The following is a 25,868-nucleotide window of genomic DNA, read 5'->3' on the forward strand; positions in this document are numbered from 1 at the left end:
CTTAGCTTCTCCTATTTAGTCGCTTTCCATGCTCTGCTTCCTGCCATATGACGGTGAAGCTAAAACAAACCGTTGGAATGTGTAAAGATCGCCTCTGACAATAGGCACTCGCCGTTGATTGTATTGTAGCGAGGATAATGAACAGATGCAACGGGCCATCAATCTATCGGGGTATGCGACGTACCAGCAACAACCATGGGGAAGAGGAAGGTAGGATTATGTCCAATCCGTACCCAGGAATATGGGCCAAAGACGTGTCAGGGAAAGAAGATGAACCCCAGAAGGTGCATGCGTGAGAGAGAGAAAGAGAAAGGACTTTATGGGATCTCCTGCAGTCGGGGACGGGTCAGGCCTCGCAGGCATAGAGTTAATACTACTGCTCGCAGGGCTTCACCGTCCCGTAGTCTTCGCCGCTCACTGCGGCGTCGGGCCGACCCCGAGGCCTGCGTCTGGTCGGCGCGGGCTACTTGGAGTGCCGCCGCTGTCTCCCCTAGCCCTCGCTCCCGCAGGAGGAGGCCGAGAGGAGTGCGGGTTCTCCTTTCGCCGTTGCTTGCCCAGTGCAGCCTCGAGCCGCTGGATAGCCCTTAGCTGGTGTTCGCGCTCCGAAGAGCCGATCGAGTCCGTAACGTCCGGACGGAGGGTCGGCTTCCCGTCACTCGCGTCGTGTCTTTCACAACCCCACATCAGGTGGGTCAGGTCCGCGGTCACTCGCGCACAAACACTGCACACACAGTGTTCATACAGGTCCGGGCACACGTGGCGCGCGAGCGCCGGCGTCAGCACCGTCCGAGTCTGTAGTTGCCGCAGAAGCACGGCCTCCCTCCTCGCGAGCCCCGGATGGGGCGGAGGGTAGGCCCGCCTCTCTTCCCTGTACCAGCGCAGCGTCGCGCCGTACGTGGTCAGGGGTTCCGCGTCGTAGTCTTCTTCTTCGCTCGATTCCTCGTCGACGTCGACGTCCGTCGCTGGCGCGGCTCGGCACGTGGCGAGATCACGGGCCGCGGCGTCGGCTACCTCGTTGACGTTTCGGTGGCCATTGCGGAGCTCCCGGCCCATGTGAGCCGGAAACCACCGGATGGTCGTGCTGGTGTTCCTGCGCGCTCCCTCTCCGATGCCGTAAAGGACGCGCATCGTCGTCTTGCACACCGTGCCCCTGGCGAAGTTGGCTATCGCGGACTTGGAGTCGCTGAACACCGTCTTCGTCCCCGGGTGGAGCAGGGCCAGCGCGATCGCCGCCTCCTCCGCCTGTCTGGCGGACTTGGCGCGCACGCTGCCGGCGCTCAGTAGTTCTCCCGTGGCGGCTCGCACCGCCACCACCGCGTAGGCGTCGTCTCGGTCCCGATGTTTGGAGGCGTCCACGAACACCGCATCGCCTCTCTCGGTGTACTCCTTGGCGAGCGCGCACGCCCGCGCCATTCTCCGTTCCGAGTTCCGTCCCGGCGCGACGTTCTTCGGGAGCGGGGGCACCACCACGCTGTTGGCTATGTCGTCTCGTAGCGGGATCAGCTCGTCCTCCTCCTCGAAGGGGCAGCCCAGTCCTACGCGTTGCAGCAGTCTCCGGCCCGTCCGGGTCGACCCCAGGCGTTCCAGCTGCGCCACTCTCTGCGCCTCGCTGATCTCCGCAAGCGTGTTGTGCACTCCCAGAGACGCGAGGGCCGCGTTGCTCGTGCCGTTGAGTAGGCCCAGGGCCGCCCGGTATGACTTGCGGATCGCCGCGTCGATCTTGGCTCGTTCCTGGGTCCTCCATTCGTGAAACGGTCCCACGTAAGCCACCTGGCTCACGACGAACGCCTGCAGCAACCGCAGCAGGCTCGCTTCTCTCATGCCGCGCGCTCGCGTCGCCAGTCGCTTGACGAGGCGCGTGGCGATGCCCATCTTCGTGATCAGCCGTTCCACGGTGGTGTTGTTGTAGCGGCGGCTCGCGTCCACGTGCATGCCGAGAACGCGTATGCTCGTCGCCTTGGGTATGGCCGTGCCGTCGCTCGCTCGCACCACGATGCTGCGCTCCGCTTCGGCCGACGCCTTCTGTGATACCGGCCCGACGGGGGCACGATCAGCAGCTGCGACTTTTGCGGGGCGCACCGGAGACCCGTGCCGCGCAGACTCTCCTCGATGGAAATAAGCAAGGTTATGTCAACGCTCGGACCTGCGTTCCTATCGGCTTCACCGCTGCGAATAAACCACCACAACCGGCTATCGGTGCGTCGACTGTCTCCTTGACAGTATAAGTAATAAGCTAATCCTGCCAGTAGCGTTTTCACAAGAAATGCGCGTCACGCAACCCCGTGACCGAAACTGTCTGCCACGCTGATATACAAACCGCACGGTCATGCAACGCCTCGTTCAAAACTGTTTTGCGAACAGACGATAATTGAAGCACCACACCAGCTGCAGACGGATAGACGTGCGGTAGGAACCTGTGGAAGCCATGCCTGGCCATGCCTGCCAAGCCAAGCCACCAAAAAGAAAGGCGAGGTCTGGCAAACACGTCTCCGCTGATCATATTGCGCACACACTGGCTGACGGTTGACTGATGGCGGTCGATAATGCGGTCGCGACCAACGCTTCTGTAGAAGCTGCCCGTCGCGGTCATGGAGCGAAAGCCGCCTATAAGTCGTCGCAAACGGGGGTCTATCACCAGACGACTGCACAACCAATGCACAGCACTTTCCGAGAGATAAACACGAGCTAGAAATTATTCATTCGTTTAGAAGACCTGTCGGGGTAGAAATATGCCTGCTACGGCGACCATAAAAATAAACCACGCCGCAGCAGGGCCACCACGGGCGTCCCGAGTTCAATTCGGCCGTGCAAAACCATTCCCGAGTTACCTCCGAGTTCTAATGTCAGTCACACACACCCAGCCCATTCGCGGGCGCAGCGTAACAACCGAAACCACACCAACCCATGCCGTCCACTTTGTGTGGGAGTAGCGTCGTAGCCACGAAGTCGTCATTTGATGCGCGCTAACATCGACAAAAACTTAGCACAAAACAAAAATGAAGTCCCAGGCCACCTGCAGCCAACGGTGCCACACTCGCGGGGGTGTTCAATCCTAACTGGAGTTCATAATTGTCCGAGCTGATAGGAGAGGTCAAGACGACACGATTTTCCCATGGGAGCCTTCTTCATACACCGTGAAAACACAGCGGACGACAAATGACACAACTTCAACGTCTAAAATGTACTCGCAAATTCTCAAACACGCTCTTGACATACGACGATTTCTGACAAGCGCCTGCCGTGCACACTCAAGCAAGCCGTAAACAAAAGCCATATTTGATGGTCGGGAGCAGGGCGCCTTCCGTTCGCTACAGCGAACCCCTTTGCTTACTTGGTTTGTGCTTGCGCAGATCTGCACTGGGTTTACACTCAAGCCACGTAGCAAACATAATTCAGGGGAAGAACAGAACACCGAGAAAAACGGATCGCCCAGTGCCGGGCGTGGCCAACAGCCAGGCTGGTGATTTCAAATCAACAGTGGGGTTATCTAGTTTATGCTAGGGAATGAGTAGCGCAGATCGATTTCAAATGGTGCTGCATGCGGAAGATAGCACAAGCAGCACTTTATCAACGTAAGTGTCCCCAATACAGCGCGCTGAATATGCGCCAGGCGTGCTGAGCGCGATTACGGCGGTTTCGCTCGAGGTGTACCGAATGCTCCCCTATCACTACTTTCACAACCCAAGCAGCTGGAAACTCGCGAGTAGTCGGAACTCGGGCCTTCTGGAATACCGCCCCTGCGCTGGAGTTTTGGCTAGAGTTCCTGTATATTGCGTAGCGCAAGAGTTCCGCGTCTGATTGCCACATGCCGCGGGTTCCAGTTCGACAGGAAAGCCCGCTTTCAGTGCTGCGCACAACACCCCGTATTCAGTCAGTTCTGCTCAACTGAGTATCGGCGGTTGTGGAAGCGGCGGCAGCGGCGGCGCCTCAGCTGAGAAGCAGCCGAGAATCGTGCGCCAGTTTTTGTCCGGCGGCTCCTCGCCACTCCTCCTCGCCGCAGCTGCTGGCACGGCGGCCTACGTACGAGAGGGGTGGCTTTCCCACATGACATAGAACTCAAGATGGCGGATGGACGCGCAACTCTGCTTCCCTAGAGGAGCTATATACAGGAACTCTAAGTTTTGGTGACATGCAGCGCCCCCTCGTGTCCGACGCGTCTGGTCAATACAAAGGCAGACGACCCTCGCCGCCCTTCATGTGTATTCAATTATAAGCCAGAACGAAAGTTGGTTGCCCTTAATTTAATCGTGTTGTGTGCGTTTAAGTGACTGCGAATAAAATAGCCCTTAAAGTAGTTGCAGAGGCTAAACAAAAAAAATTACACCATCTTCCCACGTGGGAACCCTGAGGGGATGCAAAGCCGTGGAGTAGTAGCGTGTTAATTGGTTGTTAGTGTAAAGACACGTGTAGTAGCGCATTAAATGTCTTCTTTATTTATCGAGTAGTGGGGAACGTTTTGCGGCTTCTCGTTCTCGAAGCGAGAAATCCGCTGTTCGACTCTGTGGTTTCGAAGCGTTGTCACGTTGCCGAACGCCATCTGGATCAGCTACTCGCCGCTGGCGTTTCAAAGCGGCTTCTCGTTCTCGAAGCGAGGAATCCGCTGCTCGACGCTGCCGTTTACGTTCGGCGTCGCCAGCTCTCCTCTGTGCAGCCTTGTCTTCGGAGGCACGAGACGAGCCGAGCGGCGAGGAGGAGAGCGGCGTTATCGCAGCTGGTTAGGGCCCCTGGAGCGACAGTGTTGCCGGTGTCTTCCTGAGCCGGCACGAGACGAGCCGAGCGCCGGGGAGGAGAGCGGCGTTATCACAGCTGGAGTGGAGAGGGGGACGAGGAGGAGAGTTGCGGACGCCGGACGACGGAGGGCCGACAAAGAGATGCTTTGCATCTAATAATATCCGCTACAACAAGCCAATTTATCGGCTTTCTTTTGAGCCAGCTGTCGCGATTGTCGCGACGTGGGTCAGTATCGCCAGGTCGGGTGGTCTAACTTCCTGGCGTACGGTCGACAAAAGAAAGTTCACAAGTAGCATAAACACATAACGTTGCTCTTTTATAGCTTGAGGTAACTGCAAGAGGTTGCTTCAGCGGGAGCTTGCTAGAGGACGCGAGAAGCGCAGCCGACTCAGCTGACACTGCTGGCCTGGCACCGCCTTGAAAACGTGTGCAAATATTGTTTTATATTTTCGCAAACTAAATGATTCCTGATAACATATAACGCAGCACGATTTACGAAAAGCAAGGTATATGCATACTAGCGAATAGGTATGCATTTGCCCTGCCGTTCGTAGTAGGTATACATTAGGCGCAATTAAAGGACGCGAAACACGCCTCAAATTGCACGTCCGCTGCCTGCAGAGATGTGTCCTCCTATATTTACATAACACAACACAGCCCCATGCACGGTGCGCGGCCAAAATATTTGCATACGATCGTCACTGACTGTGTTCGTTATCTTCTAGTGCAGGGTCGGCAAACTACGGTCCGTGGCCGAATGTGGCCCTCGTGGCTGCATAATGCGGCCTCTAGAACGTCCTTACTTAATCACAGCGCGAAGGACGGGACAGACAAAGAAAAACCACTGGACAGGCGCTGTTAGAAGGAATGAAATGTAGGACAGTTGCAAGTTTAGAAGGGATGAAATGTAGTCTGTCTGTCTGTCTGTCTGTCTGTCTGTCTGTCTGTCTGTCTGTCTGTCTGTCTGTCTGTCTGTCTGTCTGTCTGTCTGTCTGTCTGTCTGTCTGTCTGTCTGTCTGTCTGTCTGTCTGTCTGTCTGTCTGTCTGTCTGTCTGTCCCGTCCTTCGCGCTGTGATTAAGTATGAACACGTACCAACTCGCCCAACTTGCAACTGCTCTAAAACGTCGTCAGAACCCCCCCCCCCCCCCCCCATTCCCCCTGTCACTAATAATCTGAACACCGACACGCCAGGTTAGACATCAAATGTGGTTAGACGGCAAGACAAGAACAGATAATTGATGGCTTCCAGTTGCATTGTCCCCCATCTTCCCACTTAGCCAGATTATTGTCAATTATTGTCCAATAGTATTGGCAATTCGCAGAATTTTTTCTATTTGCCTTCAAAGCCCTCTATTTACCTTCAAAGTGCCCCGAGGAATGATTGGCCTCGCTTCAAAACTCTCCACAAATGAGGGAGTTGCTGGGGCAAATTGCGTTGCATATTATTACGTAACACCTTGAGTTAGGGTGCGTTAAGTTGCGGCGCTACGTTATTCACAAGGACTTCTTGGACGAGTAGGTGCATCTTCGTGAATAAACACGGGCTTTGCGCGAAAATGACAACACATAAAGGAAGGACGGGAGGAGCTCGTCTTGTCCTTCCTGTATGTGGTGTCATTTTCGCGCAAAACCCGTGTTTATTCATTGCTACCTTATTCACTAGATTGCATTACATCGAATTTTAATTGGCCATATCAAATAATAAATACGCAACAATACAATATTCGCTCATATTTATTCTCGCACAGATTTTTCTAGGCCCCACTTGAAGCATGCGCGGCTGCGAATCCTAATCGCAACGCCAAATGACCCTCAAAAAGTCGAGGCACCACTCCTGGCGGCTCCGCAGTCAACCCGCTGTCGCAGCCAGCGAAGGCTAGGCCTTTCCGAGACCTTCTCGGCAGCTTCGGTCGGCCGCTCCCCACGTCTTCCAGGGCGCGTCGTGGAATCCAAGGCTTCAGGAAGGGTCGGAGACGACCCTCTTCTCGCAAGTGCTGCTTCTCCGCGGGGAACAGTCGTATACTAGAGGAAGCAGCTGGTGAACGACATCCAGTGGATAGTAGTGCAGTCACTGCGAGAACAACGTGTCCATCCACCCCGGCCAGGAGCCCGAGCTGGAGGCCCTGGAAGAGCTCGACCCGACCGAGGACATGGGTGGCAGAGGCTGCAACCTGCACCGCATGGGTAGAAGAATGTCCTTAACGAAATGGCAAGTGCCCCCAGGGGAATCAACCAGGGCAAAGTAGGCCGTGATGTCCATCTTCGAGCTGCTAAGTAAAAACGAACTGGCGAAAAAAATAAAAAGAGTCCCTAAAAAGTCTATCCACACGCTTTTACTAATTGCGCCGCAATTCTACAAGAAAGGCCACCTCGAAAAAGGTAAATATTTTAGTTAAGAACGAAGGAATTACCCTATACAAACACGATGCACTCAATAATTATACAACAATTCTGTCGGTACACAAGTTTGGGCTTGTACTTACATAAAGGTCATCACAGAAAAAATGAAAGAGCAATAAATTCCCTAATAACACAACAGTACCTTACACACACACCCCCTCCACTTTGAAGCTGCTAAAAAACTATTAGCTCACAGAAAGGAAATTAAAAATTAGAAGCGTTTGTGCAAATTGTATGAACAAGAACTTCCAAATAATTATAAAACTGTTAGCAAATTACAGTTACTTGACGTCTAAAGAGATGAGAACAAAGAAGGAAATCACGTTTTCATTACAAAGACATTCAGCTGCACACAAAGAGTAACCCCGTCATGGAAGGCTACTGGCGCCGGGGGCATGCCAGTGCCGGCTATGACAGATGATGAAACACCTGCCACGGGGTGACAACAACTCGACTCAGTAAACTAACCAAAGGAAAGAAGGCAACTTTATACAACGTAAATAAATTCACCAAGGTAACTATTTATCCTGGTAATAGAAACGGAGGCGCCATGCTTGTAAGCGCGGGGCTGGGAGTTCGATTCCCGGCCTTTGCGCCCGTTTTTTTCTACGAAGCCGGAAAACGAATTTCCGCTTGTCCAGATAGCGGACCACGTTAAAGATACCCGGGTGATGCCAATTAACCCGTAGTCCTCCACAACGGTGGGCCATACACCTAGGTGCAGAACTTACAATCTCAAGATGTGTACTACTTGAACAAGGGAAAGCAAGAAAAAAAAAGCGCATTGAAGACAAAGTTACAGTTCAACCTGAAATATGCTAGACACTCGAAGGAACTTTTAAATTCTGTGCAACTTCACGAAAGAAGCGCTTACGAGTACACAGAAGGCGTGATTTCGGTGATGCGCTGGGTGTCGACATGGTTAGACAAACGCCGACGAAGGGCCCACGGTGCCGCGTTGCCCAGTGGACGCAGACGCCGACATGCGCGGTGGGCTAGCAGGGCAGACTCCTGGACGGACACACGGGGAGCGCAGTCAGGTCGCCAGCCGGGAAGGGCGGGCGCCGGAGCCAGGTAATCACCAGGAGGCAGATGAGCCAGAAGTCTTCGGGCAGCTCGGAGCACGAAATGAGGTCCAGTTGAGGGACTTTTCCATCCCTGATACCAGGACTGACGATGTTCCATGGTCGGCTGTTCGCCTTGACTGCCTTCTCGATGTCGTGCTCCTCGGCTCGTCGCCTCTCTCTATTCCGTGGCGGATCACCATTGGTCTCCTCGCACAATAACCGAAGTATGTTCGGAAGCGCAGTCCCGAACGCGTCGCGTCCCCATTGGCTTGCCCAGCTGTATGACGAAAGTACGTGTAATGTCATGCTCGAACCTTCGCATCACTTTGCGAGCTCTCGGGTGGTTGATTGGTTGATTGGTACCCTTGAATCATGGCGCATACCCACGCGGGGGATTGGCCAAGAAGCTGACTGTACCGATTACACTGTGACCCGGTTTATTTAAGAGGGAAAAAAGAATAAAACAAGAGAAAAAGAAAAAGACAACAAAAAATCGTCTCCTCCTCCTCTTATTCTTCTCCTTCTTCTTGTCCTCAACAGTAACGCCGCGTACCCATAAAAGGGGATTTATAAATGCGTACTTTAGGATTGGAAGTAGAATGACAAGTAGAGGCGAAAAAATCGTATACACTCCATAACAGAGTGGAACACATAAAAAAGTACATATCAACACTGGAGTCTTCCGGTGGCCGGCATGAATTTATGAAGTAGCGATAAATTTTCTTCCTTTGTGTGGTCAACGCTGCTAGTCCCATATGAAAAATGTACAGTAAATTTAATTCAAGACCAAGGCATTCGAATGGGCAGTGAGATAAATTTTTCACGGGTTTGAAAAGAGGCGAAATTGAAATAAATTATTCAGGTTGATTGCAAAACAGGCCATTGCCTGTTGATGTTAATCATCAGGTGCTCAAATGCAAGTTTAATTACGGAAGGCGGTATCTCACGGCTGTGAGGGGTACTTCATGTTTGCAGAAAACACAAAACGATGTGCAATTTTAAAGGAGGGTACTCTCATCTATCAAAGATAGCATTAAATTGGCACTGAGCGGGATATCATGCCTAAATCGTGCTAAATTTATATGTATGCCTGGTTTCGGCACGCATCCAATACAGTGCGACAACTCGAAACCAGCTCAAGGCTCCCCAGTCTTGTTGAGCAAGATACTGTATACCCAGGGATCCACACAACCGCACAGTTAACATGTGATTTAGAAAAAAATGAGGCAGAAAGTTCTTGATTCTCCGTTCATTTTTTTCTTTGTATTCGTCGTCTTCAGCCTTCCAAGACCCGCAGCTGCTAGCAGAATCTTGTAAGCTGACAGAAAATAACTACATGTATGGATTTGAAAAGCGCATCCAATTGTGACCGTGTAGCTCCAGAGAAGCGGTGATAATTACGAAAACAGATTGCTGGGCTGCCATATCCAGAGTTCATACCGCCGCAGATGTAAATGGGCCGGGATGACGATAACATTCTAATAGCCGTCGCTTTTTTTTTTTTTTTTGTCGAGAACAATTATCTAACCTTGCTGATTTCTGCCAGCGTCGTAGGGAGTGAGTGAGTGAGTGAGTGAGTGAGTGAGTGAGTGAGTGAGTGAGTGAGTGAGTGAGTGAGTGAGTGAGTGAGTGAGTGAGTGAGTGAGTGAGTGAGTGAGTGAGTGAGTGGTCAATCTTTTTTTAGTGAGTGTCAGGTGCGGCTGTTAGGACATCCGCCCGGTGGAGGGCATACACTTTCTGCGGCTGGCTCCCCCCTCCCCCTTCCCTCTATGGGACCCCCCGAACTGCACCGGCTACTTTTTCTCTTTTTTTAATCGAGTGTAGATGCTCGTAGTCGTCCACAGCAACCACCCCTAGGCAGCCTGTCTCTCATCTCCCCATTCACGGGATCCCCGCGGTTTATTCGCGCGCCGCCATGCCCACCGGAAACGAGGTACTTTCAAAAGAACCACTTCCGCATTCCCCCTAGTCATTGACTTCTATTTATAGCCGCCGCTGCTTTTCCCTGGGCCTTTCTGGTCCCTCTTTCCCACGGTGTTCTTTCTGCGCGCACTCGCAATGCAGTTGCCGCCCTCCCCGATTCGAACTTCTATCTCTCACCTAATTTAAATCTCCTCTTTATCTTTCCCGTTACCCAACTCCTTGCAAGGCCCCTTCCCCTACCCCCAACGGGCCTGATAAGGTGTCGACACCCCACGTCAGACAGTTTCGGGCCCTTTTCGCCCATGCCCCCCCCCCCCCTACAAGGAAGGAAGGAATAAAGGTAAAGGGAATGCAGGAATGTCAACCAACATCTTAGCTTAGCTTAGCAGCTGGCTCGTCACCAGGTCTTGCTTGATCCCGGAGTACGCGCTGGACAAGCAAGCCATCCACCGCCTGTACGATCAGGCATGGGAGTGTTAGCGACCAGGAGAGGGACAGAAATTACAAGAGGAAAGGGAAAGAGAGGGGTACTGGGAGGGGTACTGAGCCCCGAGACTACTGTAACTCAAGGTCACTGCACAGAGTACAAACGCAGCTGTTTTACTGCGAGAAGGGCGGATCACTTTCGTGGGTCCGATCCACCCGGAACTTCCGATACAGCTTCCGAACTTATTAAGCATTGGCATGACTGTACCGCTCGCTACCTCAGGCTGGCAAAGGCTGCGCTGACATGGTTGTGCCTAGGTAATGGAAGCTGTGTGTTCGAGAGAACTTTCTCCCAGTTGAGATACGTTCAGCGATCAGACAGGTCTCGAAAGAAAACCAAGATGTTGCGCAAGCAGATGATACTGTATGTAAACAAGGATGAGTGAAAAATCGATGCCCAGCTTTTCGTGAATAAAATGTTTCATTTCTTAGAAGCTATAAGCTCTACGGTCATCATTACCGATTCATTCCAAAACAAATGCCGAATTTCGGAGAGCATTTCCAGAAACCCTGATGTCCCCCCGATTAACAGCTTGAAATAAACACCAATTTTAACGCGTTAGATTTAAAAAGCTCGTGATACCGTCTAAAATAAGCTGAGTGTATTGCTCAGTACATCTGTAGATTTAACCAGAAAAAAACCTGAATTTCATAATGGTTTTAAAAAAGACCTGATTTCTCCCCGATTATAAGTTCAAAACATAGCACCCGATTTTTGCGCACCCCCCTCCCCCCCCCTTCCCCCCCCAAAAACACACACACACACACACACACTCGTTTTTTTTTTTTTTTCTAAATATAAAACCCGAAAATGAACAACCATATAAGTGCAGCGTACCCAGGGAAAAGATTGTTAAGCTTCATCCACAGCTTCCTGGCCGACCGCAATTTCGAGATCCCACCCTGTCGTACAGACGCAACGATTTTGCACACCCGAACGGGAGTGCCACAACGATTAGTAATATCGCTACTCCAAATCAACGTAGTCACGACGCGACTAGCAATCAGCAGGTGGGTGGATACGCCTCTTAGGGAATCCAAAAGTGAGAAAGGAGGTGCAGAGGTATGGCTCAGAGAGCTTAAACGAAAGTTGCCACAACTCTCCCATCTGTTCGGCGGCGCAACAATGGCGGCTGCGTACACTCTATAGTGCAGACAGTCTTGGAATAACGGGCGGCATACGGTGGTCATGAAAAAGCCATAGCATGTCACCTTCAGAAATTAAACTTCTGTTTGAGAAGGTATAGATAAATATCAACCTACACTTGCCTGTTTTGTAATGAACCTGAAACCCGACATCCTTTATTTGAATGAAGCCGATTCTGAGACCAGAGAAAAAAAAATACCGGGCCATCTCCACTAAGCTGAAACATGGGGAGGGGCGAAGCATGCAGTGTATAAGTGTATGATACGACTTCGGTGGACCAGATTTAGGGGAAATCCCCAAGGTGAGTAAGTTTCTGCGAAGGAAGGTTTGACATCCACCTGAATGCAGCCATACAGCTACAAAGGAAAGCTAAACAGCTTCCTCAGAAACTTCGCAGTTGAAAAAAAAAATCGTCCTGGTTCAGGATTTGAACCCGGGACCACCGCGCGCAACCGGAGCAGGCGCTCTACCAACTTTAAACCGTGGTCCCGGGTTCGAATTCTGGACCAGGACGAATTTTTCTTCAACTGCGAAGTTTCTCGGGAAGCTGTATAGCTTTCCTTTGTAGCCGTATGGCTGCATTCAGGTGGATGTCAAACATTCCTTCGCAGATCCGGTTTCGTTGTATGATGCGAATTCGAAGTTATGATGAAGTGTATAATGCGGTTTCGATGCTGAGTGCTCGGCGTCTTACGCCTTGGCGTTTTTCCCACGGAGATGAAAACATTTGCGGGTCGAGCTATATAGATTTTCTGTGAAAGCCTCGTGTCCTTGAAGCACAGAGCGTTTTAGCGCGAGGAGTTGGAAAACGAGTACCTCGGTGTGTTCTTTTCGTACGCTTTTTTGCCCACGGAGATGAAACGTTCTAGCGCGAGGCGTTGGAAAGCGAGTGTCCCGGTGTTTTAGTACTGTGACTACATCAGACACCGGCAGCCCGAGACCCTAAGGTGCTTCGCCCGTAGAATTTGTCTCACTATACCCATTCGATGCCTTCGTCATAAGGTAAAACGTTCATCGATGCTTCAATCCGGCACTAGCAGCGTTGGCCACGCAAAGGAAGAAATTTACTCCCTCCTTCGTGAATTCATCCCGCCCACCGGGAGACCCCAGTGGTGGTATGTGCTTTCCTTTATGTCTTCCTCCGCCCCTATGAAGCGTATGACTTTTTTTCCCTTTATCATTATTTTACCAATTCCAAAATACGCACTTAACAAAATAGGCCGTTCTCAAACCCTGGCCAATTGCCCTCCGCGGGTACACGCCATTGCCCTGAAGAAGAAGACGGAGATGAAAAAGAGGCGAAGTCACGCGAGAGCTCGCGACGTCATGCGAGGATTCGAGCCCCAGGGCCGCGACATTACGCGTGCTTATGACGTACAGATGGCCACGCCAATGAGGACGCGACGCGTACAAAACTGCGCCCCCTAACTGCTTCTCTTTTTGATCAGGGAGGCCAATGGTGTTCCGCCACGGGATAGAAGGGGGGGACGAGCGGAGCAGCACGGCTTCGAGACGGCAGTCATGAAGCAGCTGCTGAACACGAAGCATCTACGGTCACCGCATCAAGGCTGGAAAAGCCCCTCGGCTGGCTCGAATTCCGGGGTCCGAGTTTCCCGAAGGCTTCTGGCTTTTTCTTGCTACTGGCGAGCATCTGGCCCTGGCAGCCTCACCAGCTGGAGGCAGGCTGGCACCCTCGGGGCGTCCATCCAGGAGTGGGGCCACCAAATGGGCAGCGAATCACCGTACTCCCTTCGTCGGCGTTCGTCACCCCGTTCCGACACCCAGCGCATCACCGACCTGACGTCTTTCGTGTACTCGTAAGCGCTTACTTTCGCGAGGTTGCCTAGATTTTTTCGCCTTCCTAGGCGCGTCTAACATATTCCAAATTTAATTGTAACGTTGTGTTCAATGTGTTTTTGTTGTTGTTGTTGTTGCTGTTGTTGTTGTTGTTGTTGTTGTTGTTGTTGTTGTTGTTGTTGTTGTTTGGCTTTCCCTTGTTAAAATACAATATAGATGTCAAGTTCTGAACCTGGATATAAGGAACTCCATACTGGTCGATTAAGGTTTAACTGACGTCGCCTAGAGATAGTCCATGTGCACCGCGATCCCGACTCACGGTAATTTTTCCCCCTTCGTAGGAAAAACGGCCTGAATCGAACTCACGGTATCGCGCTAAGTAGCACTAGCATACAACTCCATTACCACGGTGGATGGTTAGTTGGCTCAATCAATTTATGGCGTATCGGGTTGCCTTGTTTTCCTTTGGTTGGTTTACTGAGCCGTGTTGTCACAACGTGGCAGGCATTCCACCATCCGTCATGGCCGGCACTGGCACGTCCCCGCAGCCGGTAGCCTTCAGTGACGGGGTTACTCTTTGTTGGGCGGCTGAAGGTCTTTGTCATGAAAACGTGATTTCCTATTTTATTCGCGTCTATGTACACGTCAGTTAGCTGTTATTTGCTAACAGTTTACTCGGAAGTTTTGGTTGATACGATTCGGGCAATCGTTTATTTTTATCCTTTTTCGTGCGCGTTAATTGTGTACCATCTTCCAAGTGCAGGTAGGAAGCGGGCTGTGAAGTACTGCACTGTAAGTAATTGTTGCGGATTTTATTTGCCTCTTACGGAGGGACCGGCAGTGTCATTTTATCAGTAACTCTTTTTTGTTGTCATCCTTTTTTTCTATCAACTCATTTTTACTTAGCAGCTCCCAGAGGAGCCCACTCGCCTACTTAGCCTTGGCCGACCCCCCTCGCGTGAACGTGTATCATTTACGTTTCGTATCGTCGCCTCTTCTCTGAACCCTGTCCTGAACGCATGCTGTGCAGGATGCAGCCGCGGCCAGCCACGTCCCCGGTCGGGTCGGCTTTCTCCAGGTCCTTCAGCTGGGGTCCTGGCTTGGGTGGATGGGCACGTTGTGCTCGCAATGACTCCAGCACCGTGCGCAGAGCCGAGCCACCAGCTGCTCGCTCTGGCACGAGTGGTCCCCGCCCAGAAGCAGCACTCGTGGGAGCCGGGTGGCCCCAAGCTCAGCCTGAAGCCTGCGGCTCCTCGACGGCCCCTGGAGAACTTGGGGAGCTGTCGGCTCAAGCTGTTGGACATGTCTCAGAAAGGCCCAGCCTTCGCTGGCTGCGACAGCGGGTTGACTGCGGGGCCGCCATGATTGGTGCCAAAAATTGTTTAATATTATTTGACATTGCGACGTGGATAGGCAGCCGCGCATGCTTCAAGTGTTAACAAGAAAAATTTGTACGAGAATAAATATCTGCGAATATTGTAGTGTTGCGTAATTATTATTTTATGCGGTCAACTAGAATTCAATGCAACGCAATCTAATCAATGACGTAGCGCCATGAATGAATGACGTAGCGCGCAAGTTTAGCTTAATTTATAATATGTAAAGCAAATTGCAATTTGTCCCAGTAACACACTCATTTGTGGTGAGTTGTTCGTACCGAGGTCAAACATTCCTCGGGACACTGACGTATGCTGATCGTGCAGTGAAGGCGAAAAGTTGGAGATGCTTACTAACGATTTCTAAACCGAAACATTGTATTTTCATCTTTCGTGGCTCGAATTACTTTGGCAGACTTCTTTACTGCGGCATAATTTTTGCCTTTCTTAGCTTTCGTTAACTCGTCTTTTGGCGCTAATTACTTCAGCAGCCACGCACACACCACAGCTTCCCTAGAATCAGTTATGATGATGATGATGATGATGGTGGTGGTGGTGGTGGTGGTGGTGGTGGTGGTGGTTTGGGTTTAATGGCGCAAAAAATCAGAGTTCTCCGCGGCTGCAGTGTGCACTTGTTCTACACACATCCCATAACGTTCAAGTGTCACGCAGCACACACTGGTGACCTTTTACGTTTCTAATCCCCCGTTAAAGATCCCCACGTTAAAGATCCAGAGGTGGTCAAAATTAATCCGGAGCCCTCCACTACGGCGCGCCTCATCGCCTGCGTTGCGTCGGCGCGTTAAAACCCTACAATCAATCAACCATTTCTAATTCATAGATTTGTGAAGCCGACACATTAGCACCTCAAAGTTACCGATTCCTGGCCCATCCCCTAAATGGGTTTGTGTTACGGAGGAAAGAACAATAACAATAACAACTTTGGTATTGGTGAAATGTAGTATCCGGGGGCGCATTCGCTCCCAACCTCTCCAATCAAAGCCAGTTAAACCACTTTGGTTCCATCGCCTCCAACTTGCGCGGAGAGATGGGTTATAACGCACCCGGCTCCTACAATGGAGGCCCGAATTCCGGTGTGTTTTAAGGCGAAAGCGTTAGGTGGATCGTTGTGTGAAAAACCGGCGTTGTTGTACGGCACAGGAAAAGGGCAGCCTTGGAAAGGATAAATAAAAATCCCATTTAAGTATGGGGTTCGAACCCGGTTCTTCAGAGTAGGCTCCGAGTGAGTTACCACTGCGCCATCTCCGCACGGTGCCAGCGGCGGAAGAAAACTTGGCCTTGTGCGGGCCGAGTGGCGGCACGTGAGTAGAAGCGGTGCATCCCAGCCGCTGATTCTGGGGTATCTGTGGCGCGAAGTGCCACCACTTTGCCTGCAGAAGTAATTTGCGCCCAAAGACGAGTAAAGGAAAGAGAAAAAGAAGCAATGCAAATACGATGTAGCAGTAAAAAAGTCGTTGATAAGCATCACCAGGCGTTCACCTTTCAAGCACATAAACAAGCTTAAGTTCCTGAGGAATTTTTCTACTTGTATTACCTGCACTAAGTGTTCGGCTCCGGTGGCTGAGGTGGATGCTGAACGTCTGATGTCGCTGTACCGTGTAACGAAGACCACACGAGACAGTGCGCTCAGCTAAGCTTGCCTCCGATTTGATAACTGGGATGTCTACAACTGCCGTGTGCATGACAACAGGTACTTCACTGCAGTTCCTCCATTAAACCACTGCATGGTTTCCTATAACCTTCCCTCCCGCTATACGTACCACTCTTTTTGCTTTTTACTGTCTTGGTTTTTGATCTCCAGCTCATTTTATTACGTTCCTACCTACTTTTAATAATCTCCTTTTCTCTCTTCACGACAAGACCAGTTCTGTAATAAATTGAGTGAGAAGAAATTCAGTCTAACCTGGCTCAATAAGGCATGAACTTGTGTTTGCTTTGTATTCTTAAGCGAAGGGCTAAATGCCGTCAATGCTGGGGAAAAACACTGTGTGCTGTTACGAATCGGCCAGCAACACGTGTTTTTCCGCATCAGCGACCACGTGGGAATCGACCATGTGCGCCCACGTGTCGGTGAATCGTACTTCGTGTCTCGCCATGCCGGGTCAATCACCTCGCTTTGCAACGTGTTTCCGGCAGCTGCCAGCGCCACACCCTTCAGGCACCTGCCTTGACCTTCCCGGCTTAGACGTTTCGCTATCAGCGCGATCAGAGTTGATAGCGCGACCCCGGCACCTTTCAAGGACACTCTCCCCCTCTCTCGGACGCCACAAGGGGCGAAGATGACTCGCGATCTTGGAAAGACTGTGCGTGTGTGTGTCTATGATTTCGTGGCGTGTTACTCTTGGGGGCGTTTTTTGGGTATAAAAGAAGCAGCACAAACGCTGATATTCATTCCTGTCGGAGCAGCGAATCCATGCGGTCGCTCTGCTCGTGTCCTGCATTGTAAACCTCGCCCGTCAGGGCATTGTATGTTTTTTTGGCTTCGGCTCACCTCTCGCTATGAAGTAAACAGTTACGTTATCCTACTGCTCTGGACTTCTTCACGGCTGCAACACCGGCTGGCCGCTCGCTTCCTACACGCTACCCATCGTATGTTGGAGGCCACGGAGAAAAGATCGGGTGCCCCCGCCCGGTCGCAACAGTGCCCTTGACAATTAACAGATGTATAGCGCAAAAAAGACGAAGGACAAAGAATGCACGAGGACGTCTTTTTTGCGCTATACATCTGTTAATAATGATCGACCAACTAGCCCAACAACGTACTTTACTAGCCCTTGACAAGCCAGGTCATCGTTTGTGGGAGGTACAAGGCATAGTATTATTAACCTTCCCCGTTTTAGCCTTGCTTATAGTATGGGCCTTCTCACGCAGTTGGTGAGACTGTGTTCCTTTGCATGTCGGTGTTATCACAAACCTTGCAATCAGTTTCGCAGCATGGCTACTGAAAGAATTATTGGAGTGGCTGCATTATAGTAAACATCCTGCTATAGCGAACATTTAGCTCGGTCCCCGCTGATTAGCTCTAATGAAATTCTGCTGCAATAAAATCACCATAAAAGATTATTTTGCCAGGTACTCTGAAAAATTACAAAATATATCCACGGTCTAAGCATTTCTTTTCTAAGCGCTTGGCTCACTTCGTTAGCATCACATTCCTCCACAGTAAGTTATACAACTTCGTTAATTGATACATGGTTGGAAAAGCGCTTGTTTTGTAACACAAGGGACAAACGTAGAGCGAAAAAAACCAGGCAGAACGAATGAGGCGCTACTAACAACTGAAGTTTATTCAACATAGAAGAAGGAAATATAGAGATGATCCACCACTTATGGCAACACTGTGCGCATGCGCCAAATTTCTTTGTTTATTTGTACCTGAGATACTCCTTTTCTTTCTCTAGCAAGGAAGGAGTATCTTGCTAGAGAAAGAAAAGGAGTATCTCAGGTACAAATAAACAAAGAAATTTGGCGCATGCGCACAGTGTTGCCATAAGTGGTGGATCATCTATATATTTCCTTCTTCTTTGTTGAATAAACTTCAGTTGTTAGTAGCGCCTCATTCGTTCTGTCTGGTTTTTTTCGCTCTACGTTTGTCCCTTGTGTTACAAAACAAGCGCTTCTCCAACCATGTACCGATACCAACTAGCCCAACAACAAGCCTTACTGAACTTAATTTCGTTAATTGACCCCTGTTGTTTTAAAACTTCGGAAACTCACAAAAAGCTGCAGGATTTCTGCAAATCTATTTTGCCCATATTTCTACTTTTTTGCGTCTTGCAGGGTAAAGCCCTGTCAGGCTTTACAGATACAGTTTGACATAACGGCGCAAAGTACACATATAGACGACGAAGAAATATATATTTATATATTTGCTTAAACACACATGAAGATGAGACGTACAAAACAAATTACGTGGTGATGACGTATTATCGAAGCGGGAGTGAAGTTGCTATGAATACATCGACCTTTCTTGGTCTTGTCTTTGAAGAAGCCTTGAAAACCTGAAACTGCATTTACTGGCACTTCCAAGCAAATAAATCATTACACGAGTTGTTGGTCGAGGCTCTTCAAAGTGGATCACATGTGGCACATTCGGCAAAAAAAAACGTTAAAACAGACAAAAAACACTGAAATGTCGGGATTTGTCCCGCACTAGGTCACCATCTTAGTGTCGTTCGTCGCGAAAGTGTCCAAGTAATATACATTCCAAACGCGCGCGTGTGCAGGGGCTGTCGCAATTTCACAGACCTTTGGTTTGACGCTTTCCTGCGTAGCGATCGCGCACAAGGGTACGTTACCTTAGCTCCCGAAGTTGTACAAAGGCTAACGTCCATGATTAATCATTTTTAGGACAACAAGCAGCAAAGAACTCGTTTTAAAACTGGCGTCAGCTTCGGGGAAAGCTGAAAGCTGTTTGGCAATTTTAATGACTGCTCTTCACTTCAGAAGCGCAAAAAAACTATGAACAACCTTTACAACATGCACGGCACAGGAAATGCAGGTGCTTATTGCACGTGATTAGTAAGCCTAATTGTTTACCGCCCTGTTCGTAATGGCTCAGCATTGTTTGCCAGCTTTTCTAAAGACTTTTGCGGGATTTATTTGCATTCCAAGGTTGTAACTTGCAACTCATATTAACAACAAAAGCGTTAAAGGGAACAATAACTGTTGTACATCCGCTTCTAGGTGAAAGAAAAGACGTATACCACACGTTGTCTGTGCTGTTGACCGGCGAAATATACTCTGATACACCACATTTCTGCAGTCCTTTATCTAGGGGCGTTGATCGTATCCAGTCTGTTTTTTTTATTGTCCTTAGGCACTACTGAAGTGGTCGGAAGGTGATTGCCCCAACATTTGCCACAGCACTTCCCTGAACGGTTCACTCGACACGGCACTGGTTGTGTCCTTGTCGCCACTGTTGCTCGATTTATGGTGGTCGTCTGGTTGCTTGGGTGACAGTTTGGCAAAGTGCAGACACTCAAAAGTTGGTATATTGTCCTTTAACGCCAGTCACAACACGTCGGGTAGAACGTAGTCTACGTGCAGCAGGGCTAGGATGAAATGACGGCTTATTTGACTATAGAAGCGTTCCTCGCAGTTTTTCGCATCCATCGTTCAACCACCTTTGCAAGAACTTAAGCTTGATTCTATTTTCGTGCGTTACGTGGTTCCGAGACCGACAGATGGTATAGGTTGAGTTCGGAGACCCGGCACCAAAAACATCTCACAAATATTAAAACACCTTTTCATTACTTGGCACCGTTGGATATATCGCTAGGTATCGGCCTGGAAGCAATATTTGTTTTCTTTGCTGCAGAGCCAGTAGTCAAACGTCAGCTTCTCTGTTAGCAGCGCCGCATTTCCGATTGAAGATTGAAGATCATCGCTTAGTGGTTTGGACGTCTCTGCCGTCGAGGCCTGTGTTCGACACAAGGCGCCACGGCCAATACTTGTTCTTTTTTTTTCCTACGGCTCCTTCACCGGAATTCGATTATCAGGGTTCTCACGGGAGCGCATGGCAGCTCATAGCTCGGAGACTTCGAGTTTTCCCGCCCTGTTTGGCGTGCCCATTTTGGTGAGGAAAACACTGGCGTAAGGACAACCGCCATTCTTGTTGTTTCTGTTCAGATTGTTTCGCTCGGCCACCTCGGGGCACAAAAGGTCCGTCGAGCCACCCACGGGGATGCTGATATTCTGCACTGTGCCGTTCGAGAGCACATACACTTCAGAACACAGCTGCGTCGAGTCGAACTCTCGGTCCTGCGTCTGGCGGTGAGTATCCGTGGAGGAGGATGTGCTCCCGGATGGTTCGGCCACCGCGTTCTCGTCCAGAGAGTTGCGATCCGCCGCTCTGAAAGTAAAAAAAAACAAGGCACCAAGTTGGTTTGTGGGACACTTGAGCGGTGCATCAGATGATAGCAGAAGGAAAGAAGGTTGTGGTTAAGTGTCGCAATACTTTATCAACGTGGACTGCGATTTCATTAACTTAGCCAAAACACGTGCAAAGGGTGGGCGGGCGTCAGAAGGTGAGAAGAAAGTTGACATGCACGTGCTCGCATGCCACTATGATGAAAGATTACGTGCATCATCAGACGAGTTTTCACGAACGTAGTCCGTGCGCGAGGGTGTTCGGTTCTGGGAGTAGAACCGATTGGACACTACGTGCAAGAAAGAATTACTGCGTGACACTTTGCTGATGACCTTCAATGATAGCGTGTGTTGTTTTTACGGCGAAGCATTCGTCGCCTTCTGATCAGTTTCCATGACCTGGTTGCCAGCCTCTCTGGCTTTCTGTCCCTACTTGCCTGTAAAGGGTGCACCACAGCACACAGGGGTTCGTGGCGGTGAAGCAAACTTTTACTTCTTCACCGTAACTACGCGTGGTTTGCGAGCCATACTCCAACTATTCGCTTTAGCACTACTCGCCCCTTTCACATAAGAGGATTTATTTCCAATAAGGATCGAGGAATATTTATCTGCGATTTTCTGTGTCGTAATAGCGAGTAATTGTCTCCACCCTAAGAATGCTTCGCCTTTAGATGCAACAACGGTATATGAATTCTGCCCGTAATTTTTCACATTTGCGCATGCGAGTCGATATTTCAACAAGACACGTAGCGTGTACAAAAGATTTATGTAACGAAACACACAAAACACTATGTAATAGCTTTACGCAGAAGGCAATTGAATAACGGACTGTCAGAAGGTTAAAAAGCCTGCTGGGCCTCGCGTACAAGAGACCTTGCGTACAAAATGTACAGCGCAGGAAGGATTAATGCGACAAATATAGGTAGGAATTCATTGTATGCGGGATGGGATTTTATTTTAAAAAGTGGTCTCGAAGGGGTGCGCGGCTCAACGAAAAGTTCCTGATGAACTCCGACGGAATGCTTCCAGTGTTAAAACATAAATTTCGGGGCCTACGCACTGACTGTAGTGTGTTTTATGCGTTTTAATGACGCATAGGCATCCCAGACAAAAGAACGCCAAAAAACTCGTTTTTGTAACCGAATCAAATGCATTTTTAGCCGAAATGCTCACTGAAGCACACGGCCTAGATATAACGGTTAATCATTTCCCTTTTAAAAACTTCACGCAACACCATTCGTGACGAAACTACATAACAGGAAACCGGTGAATAGCGCCCACTCAAGTGTTACCCGCTAATAGATTACGGGTATGCATTTGACCTCAGTTTTGCTTGTTATACGGAGCTTCATATATGAAACATGGAACTAGTAGGTTACTGCACCACAGATAATGAAACGTATCAGTAACAAAGCATTACCACATACGCACTCCCCGTTTAGTCGCCCTAGAAGGTGGCACGAGAAGTGGGCAAAGTTGGAACTTGTACCAATGGGATTTTTCCTTTTCCTTGCAGAAGGTCACCCTTTCGTCAGTTATTTCTGTTAGCCAGGAGTATGTGAAACTTGCGATCAATTCGAAGTCGTCGTAGCGAGCAGCATAACATGGTATAATAATTCACTTCAAGATGCCAGTACTCCAATTAGAGTTAAAAGTGGCGTTACCAAATCCCGTCCACGAATCGAGCTTCACAATACTCGCCTCAAAAAGGCCTGGACGGGTTCGTCAATAACTGTTTAGCATATAAGAAAACATTTGCGTGGAGTGGAAGCCGACGAAATCGATCAAAAATAACTTTACCATACCGCAAGGCTACATAACTCTGAGGCCAGACCACCTCGAAGGTGGAAGGATAGTCGACGGGGAAGTTAGCGCCCAGAACTTGCCTGCTCTTTGGCTGTCGACCCCCCTTCGGCCGTTGCTCGGAACTAACCACCGTATTAAAACCAATGTGTGGCATTCTGCATCATGCTAATATTAGTCAAGTCATCTAATTTCAACACACGTCCTTGACTTCACGTGCTCCGTAGCGTCGAAGTGACCTCTACATTTATATTTACTCCCGCTTCTGCTATTGAAACTTCAGCGTTCATTGTTGCATCTGAACAGTTTTTGATGTTTCCCCAAAAAACCTCGTTGCACTGCCGTCTGTGCAGTTGGATCTATGGCTCTGTACACTGGCCGGACCTTCGCACGCCTGTGTTGCTGCGTGGTCTCCCTTGCGCTCTCTCGCTCTCAATAGCTTCAAGGCGAAGCACGTGGCTTATACAAAATAAGTGTCTTTCTTATACCACGCATTCACCAAATGCTCTATGGTGGATGGTGCAATGAATAATTTATAAACCAGATAAACTTCATTTCCGAACGAAAACCTACAACTTGCCCGGATGACAAAGATGGACTGGTCCACGCGTACCTTTTTATTGATTCATGCGAGTCGAAAACCACGCACACACAAAAATTAACGGCGAAAACGTGGTTAGACTTCCGTTGCTCGCTGCGACAAATTCGGTGCAGTGAACAAACGAAAAAGAAAGGTGCATCAAAGACAGAGCCGATGCGAGGGAAAGGGGCTGTACAGTTAAGTTGATCGAGTGGGTGAAAGAATACAAAGAAACACAAGGAGTGCACCATGCTCGTGCCCACTGTGCCACGATATATACTAACCTTGTCTCTTCGTCTTCTTTATACCACTCATTGTCGTACGAGTGCATCCAAATCGGGTTCGACCTGAAGAAAAAGGGGGCGTGGACTTTTTGTTCGTTTTTTTCCTAATAAATTATGGGGTTAGTAGACAGTGCAGAATTGGCCAAATGTTGAGATCAAACAGATACCTCAGCGCATTTTCATTCGGGGCTTGCACTAAATAGCTCTTTTGAGAATCCTCTAAATTTATAACTAACTAGGACGCTATTTCTGTTGTTCTCTTTAAGGTCAAATGTGGCGCCGTTAATTTATTGTCCACGTCCTGGGCGAAATAACATTTTAGATTCTGGCGTAGACAAAGACTGTATAGGTGGCCTTCAAAAATGGTATAGTTTGGCGAGCTTTTGTGGCTGTTTAAATAATGTAACTATGCACGCCATTTATGCGGCTGCTAGATAATAAGGCAAAGTCCGGCGACGTCAAAGTAATTTGCAGAATATTGTGAGCAGAGATATCAGTGCAGGTAAAATGGTGTTTCTTTTTTTACACACGCAACTCAAAGGAACGCTTTGTATACGACAAACTGCGCACTGTTGCAAATCCGCTGCTGGAAATGAACCCGCACATCTGCATTAAAATAAACTGAACATGAGCTCTAAAGAGTTAGTAAGACATATGTTTGTGGTGTTCAAATTAAATTGCATTAAGCTTATCAAGATGTTTGACCTTAAAGAGGTTTTGAAAACATTTATAAATCGGGCACACCATTTCAAGTAACTTGATCAGCACAAAACGTTCAATTTCTTTGGAGTATTCGCTAAATTAGCATTAGCCTCTTTTTGCATGAAGCAGAGGACTATGCGTCTGTTACTTCATGCGTTTTAGTTATTTGCCTATTGAAAACAACGGGATCAACAATAACACAAAACATCTTAACAAGTACATTCCACGTTTCTTAATTGCAGTGGATGAGTTTATTGTGTTATTCTCTCACTGGTATGTCTTCTCTTCATTCGCGTGTCCGTAAGCTACTGTTCCTTTCCGTGTTTCTGTAACCCCTATACCTCCCTGTCCATGAGTCCCTAGACTGCATGTCCCTGTCATTGCCTATGCAACTCCCGTGCCCGTCTACGCATCTTGACTATAGTTTTATCTATTCAAGCTTCCGTAACTTACATAAACCAGTGCGCGCGTCCGCAACCTACATTTTCCTTTTCGCGCGTCCGTGATCGGCATGTCCCTGGTAGTGCATTCCTTATCAGTATCATGCCACAAAATGCCGCCAAAACCCCTTTTCCCACGGCATTACTTCGGTAGCTCCCCACGCATCAATTACCTTAGACTATATGAGGTCATTTTTACCTCAGTGGGATAGTGCAGCATTTTTACATCACTTAAAATAAGTGTATGAAAGCTACAGATACAGTCCCATTGGTTCAAATGTGCATGCCTTTGTTGTTTTTATGGGTATAAAGAAAGCGTGCACAGCATTGAGAAGCTGACATCTGGTAGCAGCATCTGAACCTATTAGCACGTCGCTTTGCAGATAATGTCTACGAATCAGGATGAAGGGAACAAATCGGTCATGTCTAGAATGGAGTCTTGAAAGCTGGGAAGCTGCATTACGACCCCAAGTAATTTCATTTTCGCCTACACAGGGAACCATTTGACATGCTGCAGGCTAAACTTTTATAGGCTAAACTTTCTTGTGGCGTTCTTGTGCGCATATATGAGACGATGCCTCCAATAAAACTAGTTGCGAGTGAGCGCTTGTGTTTGTCGTCTTTCCGTTGTCCTTGTTGAATCGCGCTCTAAGTTTTGCCAAATATGCGCCAACTTGCCTAAATTGTGTTCTACTAAAACTAAGTGTGCGTGTATTTGCATGTATGTATGTATGTGTACGTATGTATGTATGCATGCATGCAGGCATGAATGTATGTATGATGTATGTATGTATGCATGTATGTATGTGTGTAATGTATGTATGTGTATGTATGCATGTGCGTATGCATGTATGTATGTGTGCATGTAGGTATGTGTGCATGCATGCATCTATGCATAAACATTTTTTTCTAACGTAATTTCAAATCTGCGGAAAACATATCCGCTGATCCGCCGCAGAATGTGCTTTAAAAATAAAATGCAAAGCATACCTTCGAACGGACTACAATACCGTCAATAACAATTCGTTGGTTTCATACATGCACAAAAAACCAATTGCATCGCGTTGTAAAACCATCCCCTTTGGGAGGTTCTCCCACCGAAAAGTGATTCTGTATACGGCTTGTGGTTTGACCAATGGGAGTCCCCACCGCATGATGCAGCTGATAAAATTTGTTCATCGGCTTTTATTTTCCCCACTCACCTGCGGAATAAGGGCAGAACTACAAACGAATGAGGAG

The 25,868-nt window shown here is 49.0% G+C and overlaps 2 protein-coding genes across 2 annotated transcripts in view; one reads left to right on the top strand and one right to left on the bottom strand.

Moving 5' to 3' along the window:
- Nucleotides 1–195: 195 nt before the first annotated feature.
- On the top strand, nucleotides 196–14,991 carry LOC144158959 (uncharacterized). The gene is made up of 4 exons (XM_077690174.1): nucleotides 196–210; nucleotides 6,838–6,941; nucleotides 13,204–13,572; nucleotides 14,583–14,991. Exons 1-4 carry the CDS (start codon nucleotides 196–198, stop codon nucleotides 14,989–14,991), a joined length of 897 nt encoding a protein of 298 aa, XP_077546300.1.
- A 3,817-nt stretch (nucleotides 14,992–18,808) lies between these two features.
- Nucleotides 18,809–25,868, bottom strand: part of Cad88c (cadherin 88C) — a 194,998-nt gene continuing 187,938 nt past the window's right edge. Inside the window, 2 exon segments of the mRNA XM_077677889.1 lie at nucleotides 18,809–20,803; nucleotides 23,488–23,550. Of these exon segments, the coding sequence (XP_077534015.1) occupies nucleotides 20,476–20,803; nucleotides 23,488–23,550 (391 nt within the window). The 3' untranslated portion in view covers nucleotides 18,809–20,475.

Source organism: Haemaphysalis longicornis, unplaced genomic scaffold, assembly GCF_048455015.1.
Source record: "Haemaphysalis longicornis isolate Haplotype H1 unplaced genomic scaffold, Haemaphysalis longicornis Haplotype H1 scaffold_1, whole genome shotgun sequence".
NCBI classification, from domain to species: domain Eukaryota; kingdom Metazoa; phylum Arthropoda; class Arachnida; order Ixodida; family Ixodidae; genus Haemaphysalis; species Haemaphysalis longicornis.

Bases quoted from the DNA above. Each gene is read 5' to 3' on its own strand.
- LOC144158959 (XM_077690174.1), top strand. The intron at 6,942-13,203 runs GCAAGTGCCCCC...CTTTTTGATCAG, and splicing joins AGAATGTCCTTAACGAAATG to GGAGGCCAATGGTGTTCCGC. The intron at 13,573-14,582 runs GTAAGCGCTTAC...CATGCTGTGCAG, and splicing joins CTGACGTCTTTCGTGTACTC to GATGCAGCCGCGGCCAGCCA.